This window comes from Asterias amurensis, chromosome 12, assembly GCF_032118995.1.
Source record: "Asterias amurensis chromosome 12, ASM3211899v1".
In the NCBI taxonomy this organism is placed as follows: domain Eukaryota; kingdom Metazoa; phylum Echinodermata; class Asteroidea; order Forcipulatida; family Asteriidae; genus Asterias; species Asterias amurensis.
In genome coordinates, this window is record NC_092659.1 from 15716893 (window position 1) to 15734437 (window position 17545).

Genomic DNA, 17545 nt, shown 5'->3' on the forward strand with positions numbered 1-17545 from the left:
GGAAGGTTAGCTTGCCTTTTCGTGTGCATACGGTTAGCAGCGCTATGAAATAGAAATTGCACAGTAAGCACAAGAATTTTAAAGACTCACTTATTCCAATTTTTAAATTGGTAACTTTTGCTTTACCTAATGTCAGTGATACGGTTTAGTGCTGCATGCTAAATATCTTATATTTTGACTAGTCCCTAATAACTACATTATAACTGTTTTGATTGCGTGCAGTCGAAAGGAAACAAACAGTAAGAGTTCGGGATTATAAACAACAACATTAGAGGCCCTTTCCATAATTATTGCTTATTATTTCTCAGGATGTGAGGTTATGTATTATTTGACTCAACTTTTTCCTTCTTTATGAGCGTTCAAACCGAAGGGAAAATCGATGAAACAGTAATGCAAGAGGAGTAAGATAAAAAACTTTGTGAACACTTCTTATTTCTTACTTCTTATTATTCTTATTTTATTCTCTGACTGACTGACTATTGCAAGTGCAAACTAAATCTACAATTTTAATTATAATAATTTTCCATTAAATTGAACATTAAAAAAAGGCAAAGGATGCATTTTGTTTCTTAAAGGAACGTTACAGAATTGGTAAGAAACAAAAATCGTGAAGATCACAGATTTACATTAAACTTACACGGTCTATTGATGATGATGATAAGTTGAAAACATCCCTTGAAATATTTCTGTCTGAAAATGTCATATTGATGATAAATAATCTAGCTTCGCGATTAAAGTTTATCGCTCAGTGAGCGTTTTATTCATTTTTATTTTGGCATCGATATGCAATGCAAAATTTGTAATCGGTTTTTCACTATTCTCTCGCGACCCAGATGGCCGATCGATTTCAAACTTCTACAGGTTTGTCAGTTTATGTATAATATGGTGGCTTACATAAAGTGCTTACACTGCCAGCAACTGTTTTGAGTTAGCAAAGACCAATTCTGTAATGTTCCTTTAATAGGGTTCGATTGTATTATAGAGAGATTTAGAAATACAGTCCTACCAACATGTACAAGTTTTGTATCAAAAGGTGGTTGCAGTTTTGAATATCGCCGGAAACCCGGAGCGGTTATGCCCATGTATGTTTCTGCTTACGGTCAAGCAGCCCCATGAAATTGAAACTCGCGAAGTTTTTAGCACAAAACCGGCCGTTAAGTAGCCCTACGGCCCTGTTGGCTAAGGAGGGGGGGGGGGGGGGGGGGTGTTAATATTATTCAGTAGTAGCCCCTCCCTTGTTCTATCAAAAAGTGTGTGGGGTTTTGTTTATAGAAAAATTCCCCTGATTTTATTACGCACTGATGAATTAAAATCTATACGAATTAAGTGGGCCACCCTGCAGTTCAAGTCAATCACAATGGAATAATATCAATTATTATGATGTCATACATGGATACAGTTAGATTTCAAGTAAGAGATTATTAAAGACGAACAAGCATAACCACCGTGTACGGTTCAAAAAGGAGGGGACAATTGAGACCGGCGGCATCTATAGGGCGAAGTATAGTTCGTTGTCACGGTGAGTTTTCTTTTACGGTCTTTCTCTACTAACTCGCTGTTCTAATGTCAATGGCCAGTAACGGTAAGGGAAAGTAACCACCGTAAAACTGAAAATGACTCGAGAATGTTTTGTCGCTCTGTTCATCAGGGAAAATACTAATAAATTTGTTGTATTGCTCCCAGTGCAGTAGTCGAGTCCTGTCCGATCCGAATCCGGGTCGGTCTCGAGGGGGGGTGGGGGGGGGGGACTGCATGTACTCGAGTCCTCACGCACGGCTTGTATCCAATGAAAATCTGGATCGGCAGATAGCGAGATCAACATAGTTCAGCGTTCTTGAAACAGTTCCCTTCAGGTTGCTCCATAATCGGTTGAATAAGTTATATCCAAGAAAACGTTTCATCAAAATGGGTGGCTCCTTTTGTTCATGGAGAGTAGTGTTTGTCTGTAATCTCCTGAAATAGTGTTGTTCTCTTGCAGCCAGAAGAAAGTAAACACACAAATTAACATGGGGCGAAAAGGTTGTTTTGTGTATGTCATTCAAATCGGGGCGAACATATACAGTTTTATTTACTTGCTCCGCTTTAGAAAAAAAAAGAAAGTTGTCTTCTATTTACAGCGATCTAGGATAATTTCCATCTTTCAACGTACTCGGTAAAATCTCACTTAATACAGGAGTCACCATCAAATCCATGTTCCTTTAGTTCAAATGGAAACATGTGAAATCAAAATAAAAGCAGCCGACACTCTCTTGGAAATGTTCCCTCAATACTTGGTAGCGAGTGGCGTTATTGAGCTCACAAACATGGGGCGTGGTAGACGAACCTCGCTTGATGTTGAATGAGAGACAGTCTTGGCGCTCCATACATCGTCGTCTGCAGGCGGCTACTGTGTCCGTTGGATAACTTTCCAGGGTGTGACCGATGAGACAGCGAGACACGAATTGACCAGTAGACTCGTCTACTGTCAGGCAATACACATTCATGGCAGACTGACCACAGCTGATTTGGCGGGAACGCTCACAGACGATGAACATGTTGATTTCTTCCTGCACATCACCCCAATAGCCAAGTATGTCTCGATTATTATCCTTGTAATCACGGGTTATCATGAAGCCATAATCCTGATCACCTGATGACCATTTCTCATCATCTGGTTGGTCTGGCTCCCATTTCCGATATCCAGTTTGATATTTTCCACCCTCGTTGCAGTTCCATTCACCTTCAACATCAGTATCATTACAATTGATCCAAACACCTTTTATATCTCCATGGTGCAGAAACGATTTAAATATGAACTCATTTTCGCCATCTGAGCTTGGGACCATTATAGATGCGTTTTTACGATCACACTGCATCACGGCAGTGGTCCAGTCGCCCTGCATGGATCCATCCAGACCCAAGTAGCAAGAATCCGCAAAAGGCACCCATCCATAAGGGCACCCTCTCGCTGCAAACACACCTTTGGTTACCATGATGATAACAAATTGAGTAACAACTGCGGTCGAAATCATGACATAAGATTCAATGAGCTCCTTGTAAAACTTTAAGAATTTTTAATAGTCTTTGTAAGTTGAGGATTCTTGATATGTACGGTGTGAACAAAAAATCAGCAATGAGCAAAATTGGGACGCTTCGCAGTATATATCAACGTATAACTACGTTACTGAAGCAGAGTCATTGGGTCAATAGTGGTTACCGGGATACGGGCAAACATCATTATGTCCATGATGACAAAATATACAGGAAATCCATCAAACTACATTTTCTGCAACACCGAACAAATCAATTTAGCCTACCACTGAGGCAAGTGGCCTTTTCAGTTTAATGATGCACGAACAATTTGATACGTTTTCAAAGAAATGTTTTCGTAGGAAACGAGACATTAATATTTTCTTTTGTTGCCAATTAGTTTGTTCAAACAAGCAACTATTCTTCACTGTTCCCTCGAACCCGCGGCCGTTTCGTACTAAGCGCTGGAAATCGACCAACGCTGGGAACGATCAAAGTGATGTACACCGGCTATTAACATCACTCAGTCATGTTACCAGCCGCGCCATGGTACATGCGTATTTGTTGCACGGCACGTGACTGGTTCTCGACCAATCAAACTTCACAGTTTGTTACCAAGGTATAACAATGTGGAAGGCATTAACAGTACATCAATCTCCCTTTTTTAAACATAAATATAAATAATAGTTAGCAAAACAGTTCATTTGAAACTAATATACGGTACCCTCACACGGTCTGAACGACGGTATCTGCCATTTTGAACGTGGTTGGAAGTTTTTTTTAGGCAATCATACTTAGCTGGTAACCAAACTAAATGCAGCCAGACAGACTACGTGAGTTTAGTTCAGCCGATGGTTCCCGCCATTATCCGTCATTATCCCATGATCAGCTTATAGCGGCATGCATTTTCCTTTGTACATGCCATTCCGTGGTTTACAAATTTAAACCAGCGGGGACATTTTATAATGGTATTATTTTGCTTAATGAGGCTGACTAATGCCGTTCACGTCTTAAATAAGCATTTATTAGGGAGGTTTAGCTGCACGTTCCGCGAGCAAAAACGTGCACGTGAACGTCTGAAAATTGTGTTGTTTATAAAATGTGACCTCACAACTTTAGGCTCATTGCATGCTTTGTACGTACGCACCTGACGTGAAAAAATTGTAACTTCTCGAAGGCCATAATATGCTCAAAAAAGGGAGATTTTAACCATTTCGTTTTTTGACGTTCACGTCTCCGAAATCGCCCGCGTGCTGATTTGCGAGTGGGATTGCTTCAGTAAACCACTTGTTGATAAATATGTTTCTCCGAAGTAAATATCAACAGCCATGAGCTTTAATTTAATTAAATTCGAAAACTATCAAGTGCGGTATGCCAAGAAGTGCGGTAAGCAAATTTGGTTCGCAGTATACACTACGCCTATTGAGGACAAATTGAAAAGGTATGATCATGGAGGAAGGAAGAGAAGGAGCTCAAACGACCCGCAAAACCGCAGAGTAAAAAAAGAATACCCTGACAATGCCCCGTCTGACCAGTAGAAAAAGATAGGAGACCTCCAGCTGGACGGCCGATTAACGAGCTGGATTAGATCTCTTTGTACAGAACCCGTGGTACCGTCACTCTGCACCGCTGCCTTCGTGTAAAGTTGAATCATTGGAGACAAGAATTGTGAATACACACGTTTTCATTTACCGTTTGTGGTGTTTACATGGAAATATCATAGCATGTTTTTACATTAATTTTTGCAACTTTCCTGTCACTAGCGGTGGTTCAAAATTTGGGTACTAGCACACGAGGGTGGTTGGTATTCAAAAGTGTTTTTTGATTTGGTGGGCGAAAGTGTACACAAATTTTATCAGGTCTCAAAAAAGTTTGTTTTTCTTTATTATATCCATCCGACATACGACACACCACAGTTGAGTGAAGAACCAAGTGCGCACGCGCAAACTCACATACGCCAGGGGCCAATTTCATAGAGCTGCTTAAGCAAAAAATCTGCTTAAGCACGAAAATAGCTGGCTTATTTTACACATGTTACTGGCCAAAATGTCATGCCATGTACATTGCTTGTGACTGGTATTTAGCTGTTGTTTACTTAGCATAACAATTGAGTGGGGTCTTGGCCGATAATCTGACTTTACTAAGCAAGGAATTTTTTGCTTAAGCAAAAAATTTTGCTTAAGCAGCTCTATGAAATTGGGCCCAGGTCGCCCATTGTTTGTATAAAGTATGTGGGTGATTACGAGGTGTCATTAAACGACCGCGGTACCACACGTTCGACTTTTGAAGTCCCTTGGTTGAGCTCCTTTTCTTCCTTCCGCCACGGTATGATTAAGTGGGATACGGTCAAACCTGGCTAATGTTTTCGACTCACGTCTATGATGATAAAAGACACTGAGCCAATCTAATCAAATTTCTGCATCAGTGAAGAAATTAATTAAACCCAGTAACAGCGACAACCAATTAACCACATTTGGCAATTGTTCTTTTCAGATTAAATGAGGCACAACACATTGTGTACGTTTTCAGAGAAACGGCGGCGTCGGCATTAAAGGCACTGGACACTACTGGTAGTTACTCAAAATAATTATTGGCATATAAACCTAACTTGGTATAGCCTTGCTCAAGGCAGTCGCATTATTCGCTCCGAAAAGACCCCGCTGTAAACCCACCCGTATACCCTGTGCATGGTGTGTGCGATCATACCGCATGACCCACCCGTATACACACTTTCACATCGTACGAATACTGTTCACACAAGTCATCGCACTCGTACCACTAACCGCATGCGGATAGTGTGCGGGGGCATCGTGTCGTGCGATGTTACACACAGTGAATACGGGTGGGTTTTTATACAGCGGCGGTCTTTTTTCGGAGTGAATAATTCGACTGCCTTGAGCAAGGCTAAACTTGGTAACGAGTAATGGAGAGCTGTTGATAGTATAAAACATTGTGAGAAACGGCCCCCTCTGAAGTAACGTAGTTGTCGAGAAAGAAGTAACTTTCCACAAATTTGATTTTGAGATCTCAGAATTAGATTTTGAGGTCTCGAAATCAAGCATCTGAAAGCACACAACTTTGTGTGACAAGGGTGTTTTTCTTTCATCTCGCAACTTCGATGACCAATTGAGCTCAAATTTTCACATAAATTTGTTATGTTTTGCGTATGTTGAGATACACCAAGTGAGAAGACTGGTCTTTGACAATATTACCAATAGTGTCCAGTGTCTTTAAGCGGAATCTTTGGTTGTTTAGTCGTTACCTGGATACAGTCAAACATGATTGTTGTTGTCAAGGTCCAGTATGATAAAAGACAGCGAGTTCATTATACTATTGTTGCACGCTGTGACGGGGTCCATGGCGTTTTGTACACTCGAGGGGGAAAATGGAACCCGAGGCGAAGCCGAGGGTGCCATTTCCCCTCGAGAGTGTACAAAACCCATGGACCCCGTCACAGCGTGCAACAATTGTTTTGTTATACCTTTGTATAATTGTTATTCCTCTTCTCGAAGTTCTGTTGTTATCTTCAAACATTATTACGACGGACTATTCATTGTTTTGCAGACGAACAAGAAACAATTCCCTCGAACCCGCGTTTTTTTCGCACACAGCACTGGAAATCGACCAACGCTGGGAACGATCAAGGTGATGTACACCGGTGTACATCACTTTTCATGTTACCCGGCCCTTCGAGCCATGTAACATGCGGTTTGGTTGCGCGTCACAAGATTTGTTCTCGACCAATCAAACTTCACAATTTGTAGAGAGGTATAACAACATATTATAGGGTGCGTTCGTTTAGCTCCCCTGGGTCGACCCCGGTGCGTGGCGTTTTTTTTTACCAGGACGAACGTGGGTAATTATCTGCACACGCTTGTCCTGGGAAAAAAAAAACTGCCACACACCGGGGTCGACCCAGGGAAGCTAAACGAACGCATCCATTATGTCAACTCTGCACGCAATGATGCATGAACAAACTGTGTTCCTTTTTCAAAAAACATTCGGCGACGTAGGAAACTACTCCTACAGGGAGATACATTTTACCAATAATTTATTTTCTTTTGTTGACAAGAGTTCTCTTTGAAACACCGATACGCCTTTCTTAACATTTTATGCATGAGGTACGTCACAATGCTAATCCAAAACGAAGAGATGGGCGCAGCCACTGCAAGTGATGGGGGACGTGCGCCCATAGCCTCATTTTGGGTAAGAATTATGACGTCATGCATCAATATTAAGAGAGGCGTTTATCAGTACATCAAACTTCCCTTGACAAAAAATATAGTTAGCAAATACAATTCATTTGAAATGACTACGGTGCGCATAGACGGTCTGAACGACGGTATCCGCTGTTTTGATTGTTGACTCTGGAAGTTTTTTTTTAGGCAGTCACACCCAGCTGGTAACCAAACTAAGTGAGTTTAATGCACCTGATGGTTCCCTGTCATTATCCGTATTTTTTCCCAAGGCCAGCTAAAAGGCAGTGGACACTATTGGTAATTACTCAAAAAAAATTATCATCATAAAACCGTTCTTGATTACATAATGGGGAGAGGTTGATAGTATAAAACATTGTGAGAAACAGCTCCCTCTGAAGTGACGTAGTTTTCAAGAAAGAAATAATTTTCCATGAATTTGATTTCGAGACCTCAAGTTTAGAATTTGAGGTCTCGAAATCAAGCATTAGAAAGCACACAACTTCGTGTGACAAGGGTATTTTTTCTTTCATTATTATCTCGCAACTTCGACGACCAATTGAGCTCAAATTTTCACAGTTTGTTATTTTGTGCATATTATGTTGAGACACACCAACTGTGAAGACTAATCTTTGACAATTACCAATAGTGTCCACTGTCTGTAAGGGCATGCGATGGTATTCATAATGGATGTTATGCGCTATAATACATCAATGATATCGCTGCATGGTTCTGTAAAACAAATATTTGTCCTTATCATTGCAATTTCTGCGTTATGATTGTTCTGATCTGAAATGATGAAGATACTTTGTCAGCTACACATACCAGGAGTGCGTTTTAGCGATCGTTAAACATACAACACCTGCTCCGGGGTTCAATTTGGTCATCGCTGGCCATAATAGTCGAAACAGTTATTAGTTACGACCGCAAATAGTTTATATAGCTCCATGTGAAAACGCACCCAGCAGTTCACTGTACTTTCGATCCTTTGCTGTACTTTCGATCCTTTGCTTCTGCGTGTGCAAAATGCTAATCACCATGTATACGTGTTAATTGGATAATAATATTAATAGCAAAATGCATTTATGTGAAGAATCTGATGCATTGTCAAAGGTACATTATGGCAGAATCCATGCCAAATGCTAACATGATGGTATCTGGCGTTATCCACGACCTCCGAAGTGTAACGTCAGATGTTCAGGCTACATCTATTTTGAGAGTGCATCATGGGAAAAAGTCGACAATTTTGTTACAGTCTCCTTTTACAGCGTATTAAACTCAAATTTTGAAAGTTCATTTCGTGATTCTCAAAGCAGAATGTGTGGCTACAGAGACTAACAAATGTATTTTGTTTTGTGAGGCTGATTAATTCTAAAATTGACAACTATCGGATTTTTGAAAAGTCTTGTTTAAGTTGATGGATTGTTGATATGCAAAATATTAAAGACAATGGACGCTATTGGTAATTGTCAAAGACCAGTCATCCCACTTGGTGTATCTCATTATATGCATAAAATAACAAACTTGTGAAAATTTGAGCTCGATGGGTCGTCGAAGTTGCGAGATAACTATGAAAGAAAAAAACACCCTTGTCACACGAAGTTGTGTGCTTTCAGATGCTTGATTTCGAGACCTCAAATTCTAAACTTGAGGTCTCAAAATCAAATTCGTGGAAAATTACTTCTTTCTCGAAAACTACGTTACTTCAGAGGGAGCCGTTTCTCACAATGTTTTATACTATCAACCTCTCCTCATTACTTGTTACCAAGTAATGTTTTATGCTAATAATTATTTTGAGTAATTACCAATAGTGTCCACTGCCTTTAAGCAATGATCAAATTTGGGACATCTTTACGCAAAATACCATGTTGACTGCAAAATGAGAAATGCATTAAATGAAGGCACGCATCGTTGCGTTAAGCTGAATCTTTGGTTGTTCAGTCGTTACCTTGATACGGCCAAACCTGGTCAATGCCATTATTTAATTTTCCATTATGATAAAAGACAATGCGTCCATCAAATTAATGACAACTATGCACGCCACAACCAACCAACGAGGCATTTTTAATTTGTTCGTTTGAGATTAAATGAAGCAAAAAAAAGAACGTTCGTTTTTCAAAGAAACGGCGACGCAGGAAGCTACTCCAGGGAGTTAAATTGACCCTTATTATATTTTGTTGACAAGTATTCTGTGTGACACAAGGTATAACAGTACATTAACCTCCCATAGACAAAATAATATAGTTAGCAAATACAATTTATATAAAAAAGACTTCGGTACTCCTATACACGTTCTGAACGACGGTATCCCCCATTTTGGTAGTTGACTTTGAAAGGTTTTTAGGCAATCACACCCAGCTGGTAACCAACCAAACTAGGTGAAGCCAGACAGATTACGTGAGTCTAGTGCACCCGATTGTTCCCTGTCATTATCCGTCATGATTCCATGGTCAGCTTAGCGTCAAGCAATGGTATTGGGAGCGTTTTTTTTACTGGTTTGTTGTAGTGCGTGGCAATTTGCTGTGATGATGATCTTTTCAACTATGGGTGCGTTCGTTTAGCTTCCCTGGGTCGACCCCGGTGTGTGGAGTTTTTTTTTCTAGGACGAACGTGGGTAGTTATCTGCACACGTTCGTCCTAGAAAAAGAAAACGCCATACACCGGGGTCGACCCAGGGAAGCTAAACGAACGCACCCTAAAGTGCCATATCAGTGCGCCCTCTACAGCTTGCAAAGGAAGGGCCATCTATTATGGATGCAAAGATAACACATGTACTTGCTATTCAGAACCAGTGATTTCATTGGACACAATGATATAATTTGATAGATACAGTGACAAAGCTTCCGTATAAAGTGTTTTGATTGGTCAGAGGTTATGTTTTTGCAGCTGACCAACATCACCTCGGACCAATTAAGAGGTGTGTTAGACTGTATTAGTTCACTCCACATGACCGTGTTTCAGCCAACCATAATACAGAACAAGCGTCGAGTTGAGTGTTATAAGATCAACGGTTGTATCCGCTGAGTTCGCTGGTCATGTAATAAAAACAAAACAAGTCCTCATCCTTGGTGACCAGGACAGGGGACCAGTGTAGGGCCATCACGACACTAGATATGGCGACATAAACCGTATTTTGGTGTAAGACTGCAAAATGTTTTTAACTTTTTTTGTGTGTCAGCCATTATGGTCCCAAGTCTCACGGGTTCTTATTTGCGATTGCGATTTTCCTCAGTAAGCCGTTTTTGGGGGTAAGTGGTTTCTCGGAAGCAAACTGATAGAGGGCGCACTGCGTTAGAAATTGCAGGAAAGCATTATGGAATAAAAGAGTATCTGGAGGGAATGTAATCGTATCTTAAGGGATTAAAAGCGTAAATTCATGGAAAGAAAGCGTGTTCCTTTGATCTGTTCCGTTACCTGAAAAAAAAAACAGAAAAAAAACAAGAACATTTTAGCTATTAACACAATTAAACCGCCAATATGAGTCTCGCTCAAAGCAGTCGCATTAGTCACTCCGAAAAAGAGGCCGTAAACACACCCATGTTTATGGTGCAGACCGATGACTTCTCTTTGTTCTCCCATTGTTTGAACATAGTTTATTTTTCAGACGTCCCTATTGGTTTTGTGCGCAAAATCTACCGAAATCTACCCTTTTGTTAAAGTCATCGGTTATCAATAGTAGACATGCCCACTGTGCGTAAAGCCCGGTTCATACTTCCTGCTAATGCGAATGCGATACGAATGTTGACGTCACAAAATTCGCAACGAAAAATTCGCAGCGGTAACTGCTGCGAATTTTTCTGTTGCCCTCCGTTTAACTCACTTGCGAATATCGCTGCGAAAGGAGGGTTGCCCTCCCATTCGTGTCAACTTCGCTTCGCATTCGCATTCGCATTCGCATGAAGTATGAACCGGGCTTCATGGGATTGTGTGTATAATCACAGCGCACGACACACGCTCCTCATGCTCAAAAACGCTTTTCGTGGACCAGGTTGCCCAACCCAAGGAAACGTGTCCCCTAAAAGTTTTTAGGTTGTATTTCACAGATCACAAATTTTGAATGATATGCCCCAGTCATGTTTCTCTGCACCACACTTGCAATTTAAATGCCAATGTTATTTTATGCCAGCACTCCGTGTTGTAATTAAAGGGTAATTTGGTTTATTCTTTGATATTGGCATCCTTGCTATGGGTAACATTGTGAGTTTTTTGCTCACTCCATGTTGTAATTAAAGGGTAGTTTTGCTTATTTTGCCTTCACTCCATGTTGTAATTAAAGGGTAATTTTGCTTATTCGTTGATATTGGCATTCTTGCTATGCGTAACAATATGAGTTTTTGCCTTCACTCTATGTTGTAATTAGCGGTACTTGTGTTTGTTCATTGATATTGACATCCTGGTTATGAGTCCTGGCCTTCACTCTATGTTGGAATTAAAAAGTAACTTTGTTTACACGTTGCTATTGGTAACAATATGAGAAGAGTATCAAAACGGCCATAGGTATTTCAAATACTGAAAGCTCTATCACCTGGTAACGAAACAACAGCAGTGTCTCAATTAAGTATTGCAGGGTTTGACGCTTTGAATTAACAGTAGTGTGATTCGCTTTGTTCGTACAGGACATGATACTAGATTTTCCCCCAATTTACGTAAGTGAACCTACACACAACAAGAGACATCTTTTGCTTTGTAGTTTCATCCAACATTGTTAAACTTTATTCATTTTGGTAAATAACAGCAATCATTGGCCGGAAGATGTCTCAAGAGTCTATCATACCACCTCTCATTATGAAAGTTATTATAACGAGTTTGTTTCTGGCTTGCTTGATACATCACTGTCAGAGTGATTGTCAACAACGAGTCAAATCAAACCTGTATCCAGCAATCAACAGAGTCATGATAAATCATGTGTTCAAAAGGAAGACTGCATCATCTCCTATGATCTGTGGGCGAGACTGCTCTATGGATCCAGACTGTGCATCATTCAACTACTACACATGTAGCCATGTTTGTCAGTTGAGCAGTGCTACTCAATCTCAAAGCCCCGATGACTTCATTGAGCTGCAAGGAGTTGCCTACTATGATGACAACTTGGAAACCCCTTCATTTTCAGCACCAGACTCTGTACAATTTAGTAGCTGTCTGAAGTTATACCTGGCTGTTTGCTGTCAAAGTGACATTTACACCATCTACCCTGCTGGTCTGACTGATGGAGTGAGGGTCTACTGTGATATGGAGACAGATGGAGGAGGCTGGATCGTGTTCCAGAGCAGACAAGATGGCTCAGTTGACTTTAACCGTTTGTGGACAGAATACCAATCTGGGTTTGGTGATCTCTCCACTGAGTTTTGGCTGGGTAATGACATCCTACGTGACCTTACTGAGTCAGGTCAATGGCAATTAAGGTTTGATTTGGGTGATTGGGAGGGAAGCACATCTTGGGCCCGTTATGATGAGTTTGCTGTACATGGTGATAAATACACTCTCCAAATTGGCTCATATGATGCCGACAGCCCAGCAGGTGACCCAATGTTATATCATGATGGCCAAGACTTCACTACCAAAGATCAAGACAATGATGGTTATGATATTGCACCATGTCCAAGGCGTGATGGTGCATGGTGGTTTAAAGACTGTGCTGATACACAGCTGAATGACCACTACTACCTTCAAAATCCGGTCGAATGGACATTGGGTTTACAGTGGAACTCCTGGAAAGGTTTCTACTACTCCTTAAAGAACTGTTCAATGAAAATACGAGAAGTCCTGCATACTAAACACCACACTCTGAAGTCCTGTTAATTGAACTTCACACTCTAATGTCCATTACACTGGAAACCACACTTTGAAGTTCTGTAAACTGAACACCACACTCTGAAGTCTGTAAACTGAACACCACCCTCTGAAGTCATGTAAACTGAACAGCTCACTCTTAAATAATGTTTCTGAACACCACACTTTGAAGTTCTGTAAACTGAACACCACACTTCGAAGTTCTGTAAACTGAACACAAAACTCTGAAGTCAAGTAAACTGAACACCACTCTGAAGTCCAGGAGACCGAACACCACACTGTAAGTCAAGTAAACTGAACACTACACCCCGAAGTCCTGGAAACCGAACACCACACTGTAAAGTCACGTAAAACTGAACACTACACCCTGCAGTTATGTAACCTGAACACCAACCACACTGTGACTGTACTGTAACCTGAACACCACACACTGAAGTCCTCTAAACTGAACACCACACGCTGAAGCCCTGTAACTTGAACACCACACTCTGAAGCCCTGTAACCTGAACACCACACGCTAAAGCCCTGTTACCTGAACACCACACTCTGAAGCCCTGTAACCTGAATACCACAATCTACACGAAGCCGGTAACTAAGTTAATTGTAGGACCCAATGCGACCCAATGTCATCTGAATGGTAAGTGCTACTATCATACAGACATAGAGACTAGACTAGAATACAAAGAAGCTCCTGGGGAGGATTTACACATTGCTCGTAAAAGTAGAATTTGAACATTAGAGAGGATTTCAAACCTCAAATCGCCCAGAAGATGTACAGGTATGTCTATGGATTTGGGTGAGCATACAAACAATGATTAAACTGCACTCAATTATTTCCCTTGTCTTGTACAGTGCTACACGATATTATATCAGTCAGTACTCAACAAGCATTGTTTGCAAAAACAAATAAGCATTCAATGTGCAAGAAGTATGTCCAGTTTAAAGAAATTACTGCACAAAATTGTTGAGCAAAATCATTCCCTGACTTGTCCAATAACTGATCTTGTTGATATCATTGTAGCATTATCCAGTATACAAATATTGACCGCTTCGAGTGCTATGGTTAAAACTATGACTCCCGAGGTGATCCACGGTTCGCCTCGGGAAAATAGAACGCTCCGGGGATCACCGAGGGAGTCATAGTTTTTAACCATTGCACGAGTAAAAGCAGTCAATATTTGTTTTATAACACCCCAAACATTTCTAAAACCTGTATTATTATTATTAAGTTACAGACCTGAACGTTACAATCCTCGGACGACGCGAACACAGATTGCAAACACTTTTACCTACTGTGTTGCATGTAGTGTCGGACAATCCGAAATGGTTATAGACTATTAATTTATCATCCTCGTACACGCAACGGACGTCTGGGTACTGCACGCCGTGTGCTAGTCTTCGGACTAGCGCATGGCAAACCGACGCTCTATCACACGGCCGTCGTCTAGCAAAACTAAGACATGTCATGTGACGCGCTCTAAACCAATAAGCAGGCACAATACTTGCAAGGGGTGTTATAATATAAAATAGTCATGTACGCACACCACATCTAGCTACCGGGCAATATATGTGTATTATTCCGTACATGTCAGACATCTGCTATAATAGACAAATATCGTGGGTTCCAATCCCACTTGAGTAGCATGTCATCTGTTTTCACAAACATCTAGGTATGAGTATAGAGTGTTTGATTCACTTCAATGTGTGGGTAAACTAAAGCGATATTTGTGCATATTGCAGGTTTCGTTTTTGAGCTGCTTTGTTGTTTAAAGACACTGGACACTATTGGTATTTGTCAAAGACCAGTCTTCTCACTTGGTGTATCTCAACATATGCGTGAAATAACAAACCCGTGAAAACTTGAGCTCGATTGGTCGTCGGAAAGAAGATAAAAACACCCTTGTCGCACAAAGTTGTGTGCTTTCAGGTGCTTGATTTCGAGACCTCTTAATTCTTAACTTGAGGTCTCAAAACCAAATTCATGGAAAATTACTTCTTTCTCGAAAAATACGTTACTTCACAGGGTGCCGTTTCTCACAATGTTTTATACTATGAACCTCTCCCCATTACTCGTTACCAGTAAGGTTTTATGCTGACAATTATTCTGAGTAATTACCATTAGTGTCCACTGCCTTTAAAAACTTGTTTTAGTAATTTTACTTTGGATTGAAGCTCTGGAAAACAAACAGGTGTGTAATGAAGGTGATGTTGGATAGATAGTTGGTAAACGATTGGAATCACGCTTAGTTCAAGCTATATCATCTTTAAATTTTGTCATCTGATATAATCTATTTTATTTTATGTGTTATGCATACTGAAGGCTGTTCGTCTACACGTATATAAAAAAACTACGTTTAAAAAACACTGACCGTAAAAATATTATTTAAAAGCAGTTGCAACTACAACAGACTGCCCAAGACGCCATTTAAGGGTAATAGGGGAGTTTAGCCACGCTTCAAAACGCAAGTATTAGGATTACTTTCTGCATCATTAGTCTAACTAATTTCATTAAAATCCTCACTCTGTGCGTCACTCCTTGGCTGCTTATCAAAACAAGCATAATCAAGTAACTTCCAACCCAACTGACTGAATTGTAAACAATAATTATGTTTACTCATTGCATGCTATGAGCAACCCTGTGACCTAAATACAAAAAAGGCAATTCTGATATGAAGCACTGAGGGGCGATTCCTTAAAGGAACACGTTGCCTTGGATATAACCATTTGTTATAAAATGCATATTATGGTTGGAAAGATGTTGTAAAAGTAGAATACAATGATCCACACAAATGTGCCTCGAAATTGCGTGGTTTTCCTTTAACTTTGCGAACCAACACGGTCGGCCATTTATGAGTCAAAATTTGACTCCCATAAATGGCTGACCGGGTTAGTCAACGAGGTAAAAGAAAACCGTGCAATTTCGAGACATGTTTGTGTGGATCATTGTATTCTACTTTTACAACATCTTTCTACCCATATGCATTTTATAACAAACGGTTACGAACGCTTTTCAAAGACCAATTCGACCGATCCAAGAAAACGTGTTCCTTTAACCTGAGAAAAGGCAGTGATTGACTGTAGTCTTACAAAAAAAAAAAAAAACACAAAAAAAAACAAGAAAACTTTACTATCCCTGCGTGGGAAGATCCTTTGGTGTTTTGGGCCATTTTGTATTAAAACCTCCGTTAAAAAAGCTCTGGCCGCAAGGGTATTAATTACCATGCAGTTATCACCAATGCACAGTCCCGTAGTGTACATCACACTGTGAAATACTGTACACTGAACACCACACTCTGAAGTCCCGTTAACTTAACACCCACTCTGATGTCATGTATAAAAATGGACACGGGACTCTGAAGTTATATTATTAACTGAACACAGAACGCTGAAGTTCTGTAAACTGCAACATCACATTATGAAGTCCTGCCAATTGAATACCACATCCTGTTAGCTAATAAACACGACACATGTAAAAACTGAACACCAGACGCTGAAGTCCGTCTTCCTTCCTCCATGGTTAAACCGAACACCTTACTTCCCTTGCTAAACGCTACACATTATGCATCAGTCAGTACTCGAAAAGCAATGTTTGAAACTAACAATTAGCATTTAGTGTGCAAAAAGTATATCCAGTTTACAAATTTCACTGCGAAAAAATGAAGCAAAATCTTCCCCTGAATTTTCCAACAACTGGTCTTGTTGGTATCATTGTAGCATTCTCCAAGATAAAATAGTCCTGCAACATACAACACGTAACTATAAATTGTAATTAACATATTATTTTATACCCCCCCCCCCCCTCCCCCCCCCCAAAAAAAAAAAATGCATAAAGGCTGCTGCACCTGTACTATTTGATGCAGCTTTTAGAAACTTGTTGGATGAACTTGAAATACAAGTATTGTTTTGAATCAAAACAAATGGACAGTTTTTGTCATTTAGCATGACATAACATTTGAAATTTGCGAAGAGATAATTACTGCATGGTTTAATTGTAAAAATCGTTTATTTCTTTTTAAACTTAATTTTTTAATTTTATTTAAAGGTATAGATTAGGAAAATTAAGTAAATGAATGGGATTACAAGATTGATGTTTTGATAATTAATTAATTATCAAAACAGAAAAGGTTTTAGGCAAGAAATCACTTATGTTGACGGATGTTTGGTATACACTTAATGATTTGTGTGCGTATTTAGTACATTTTAAACTTGCATTGAGAATACATAGTTTCATATTGTTATGTGTGTGTTACAATTTCCTGTTTTTGTGAGAAGAAAAAAAAAAAACATTTTAAATTGTTGCAGTAACCGCTGCCTTAATGTAAGATTCAAACTACATTTGGCTACCGGTCATAATCTGTGTACTAGTCCGCACATGTAAGGCATCTGCCATAGAAACACCCTTTCCTCATATAGCCATCACCGCCGCTTATAAAGGAGGATGTTGATGGGTTCGAATCTCATCCAATTAATATGAATATGGGTATTCTTTTTTTTACAGAAACCTGGAAAGTATAAGTTTAGAGTGATTACACACATCAATGTGTGGGTAA

The 17545-nt window shown here is 40.0% G+C and overlaps 1 protein-coding gene across 1 annotated transcript; it reads left to right on the forward strand.

The window, feature by feature from the left end:
- The first annotated feature begins 11990 nt into the window (after positions 1-11990).
- LOC139945593 (microfibril-associated glycoprotein 4-like) lies at positions 11991-13004 on the forward strand. Its single transcript, XM_071943002.1, has one exon. It carries the CDS (start codon positions 11991-11993, stop codon positions 13002-13004), a length of 1014 nt encoding a protein of 337 aa, XP_071799103.1.
- The last annotated feature ends 4541 nt before the right edge of the window (positions 13005-17545 follow it).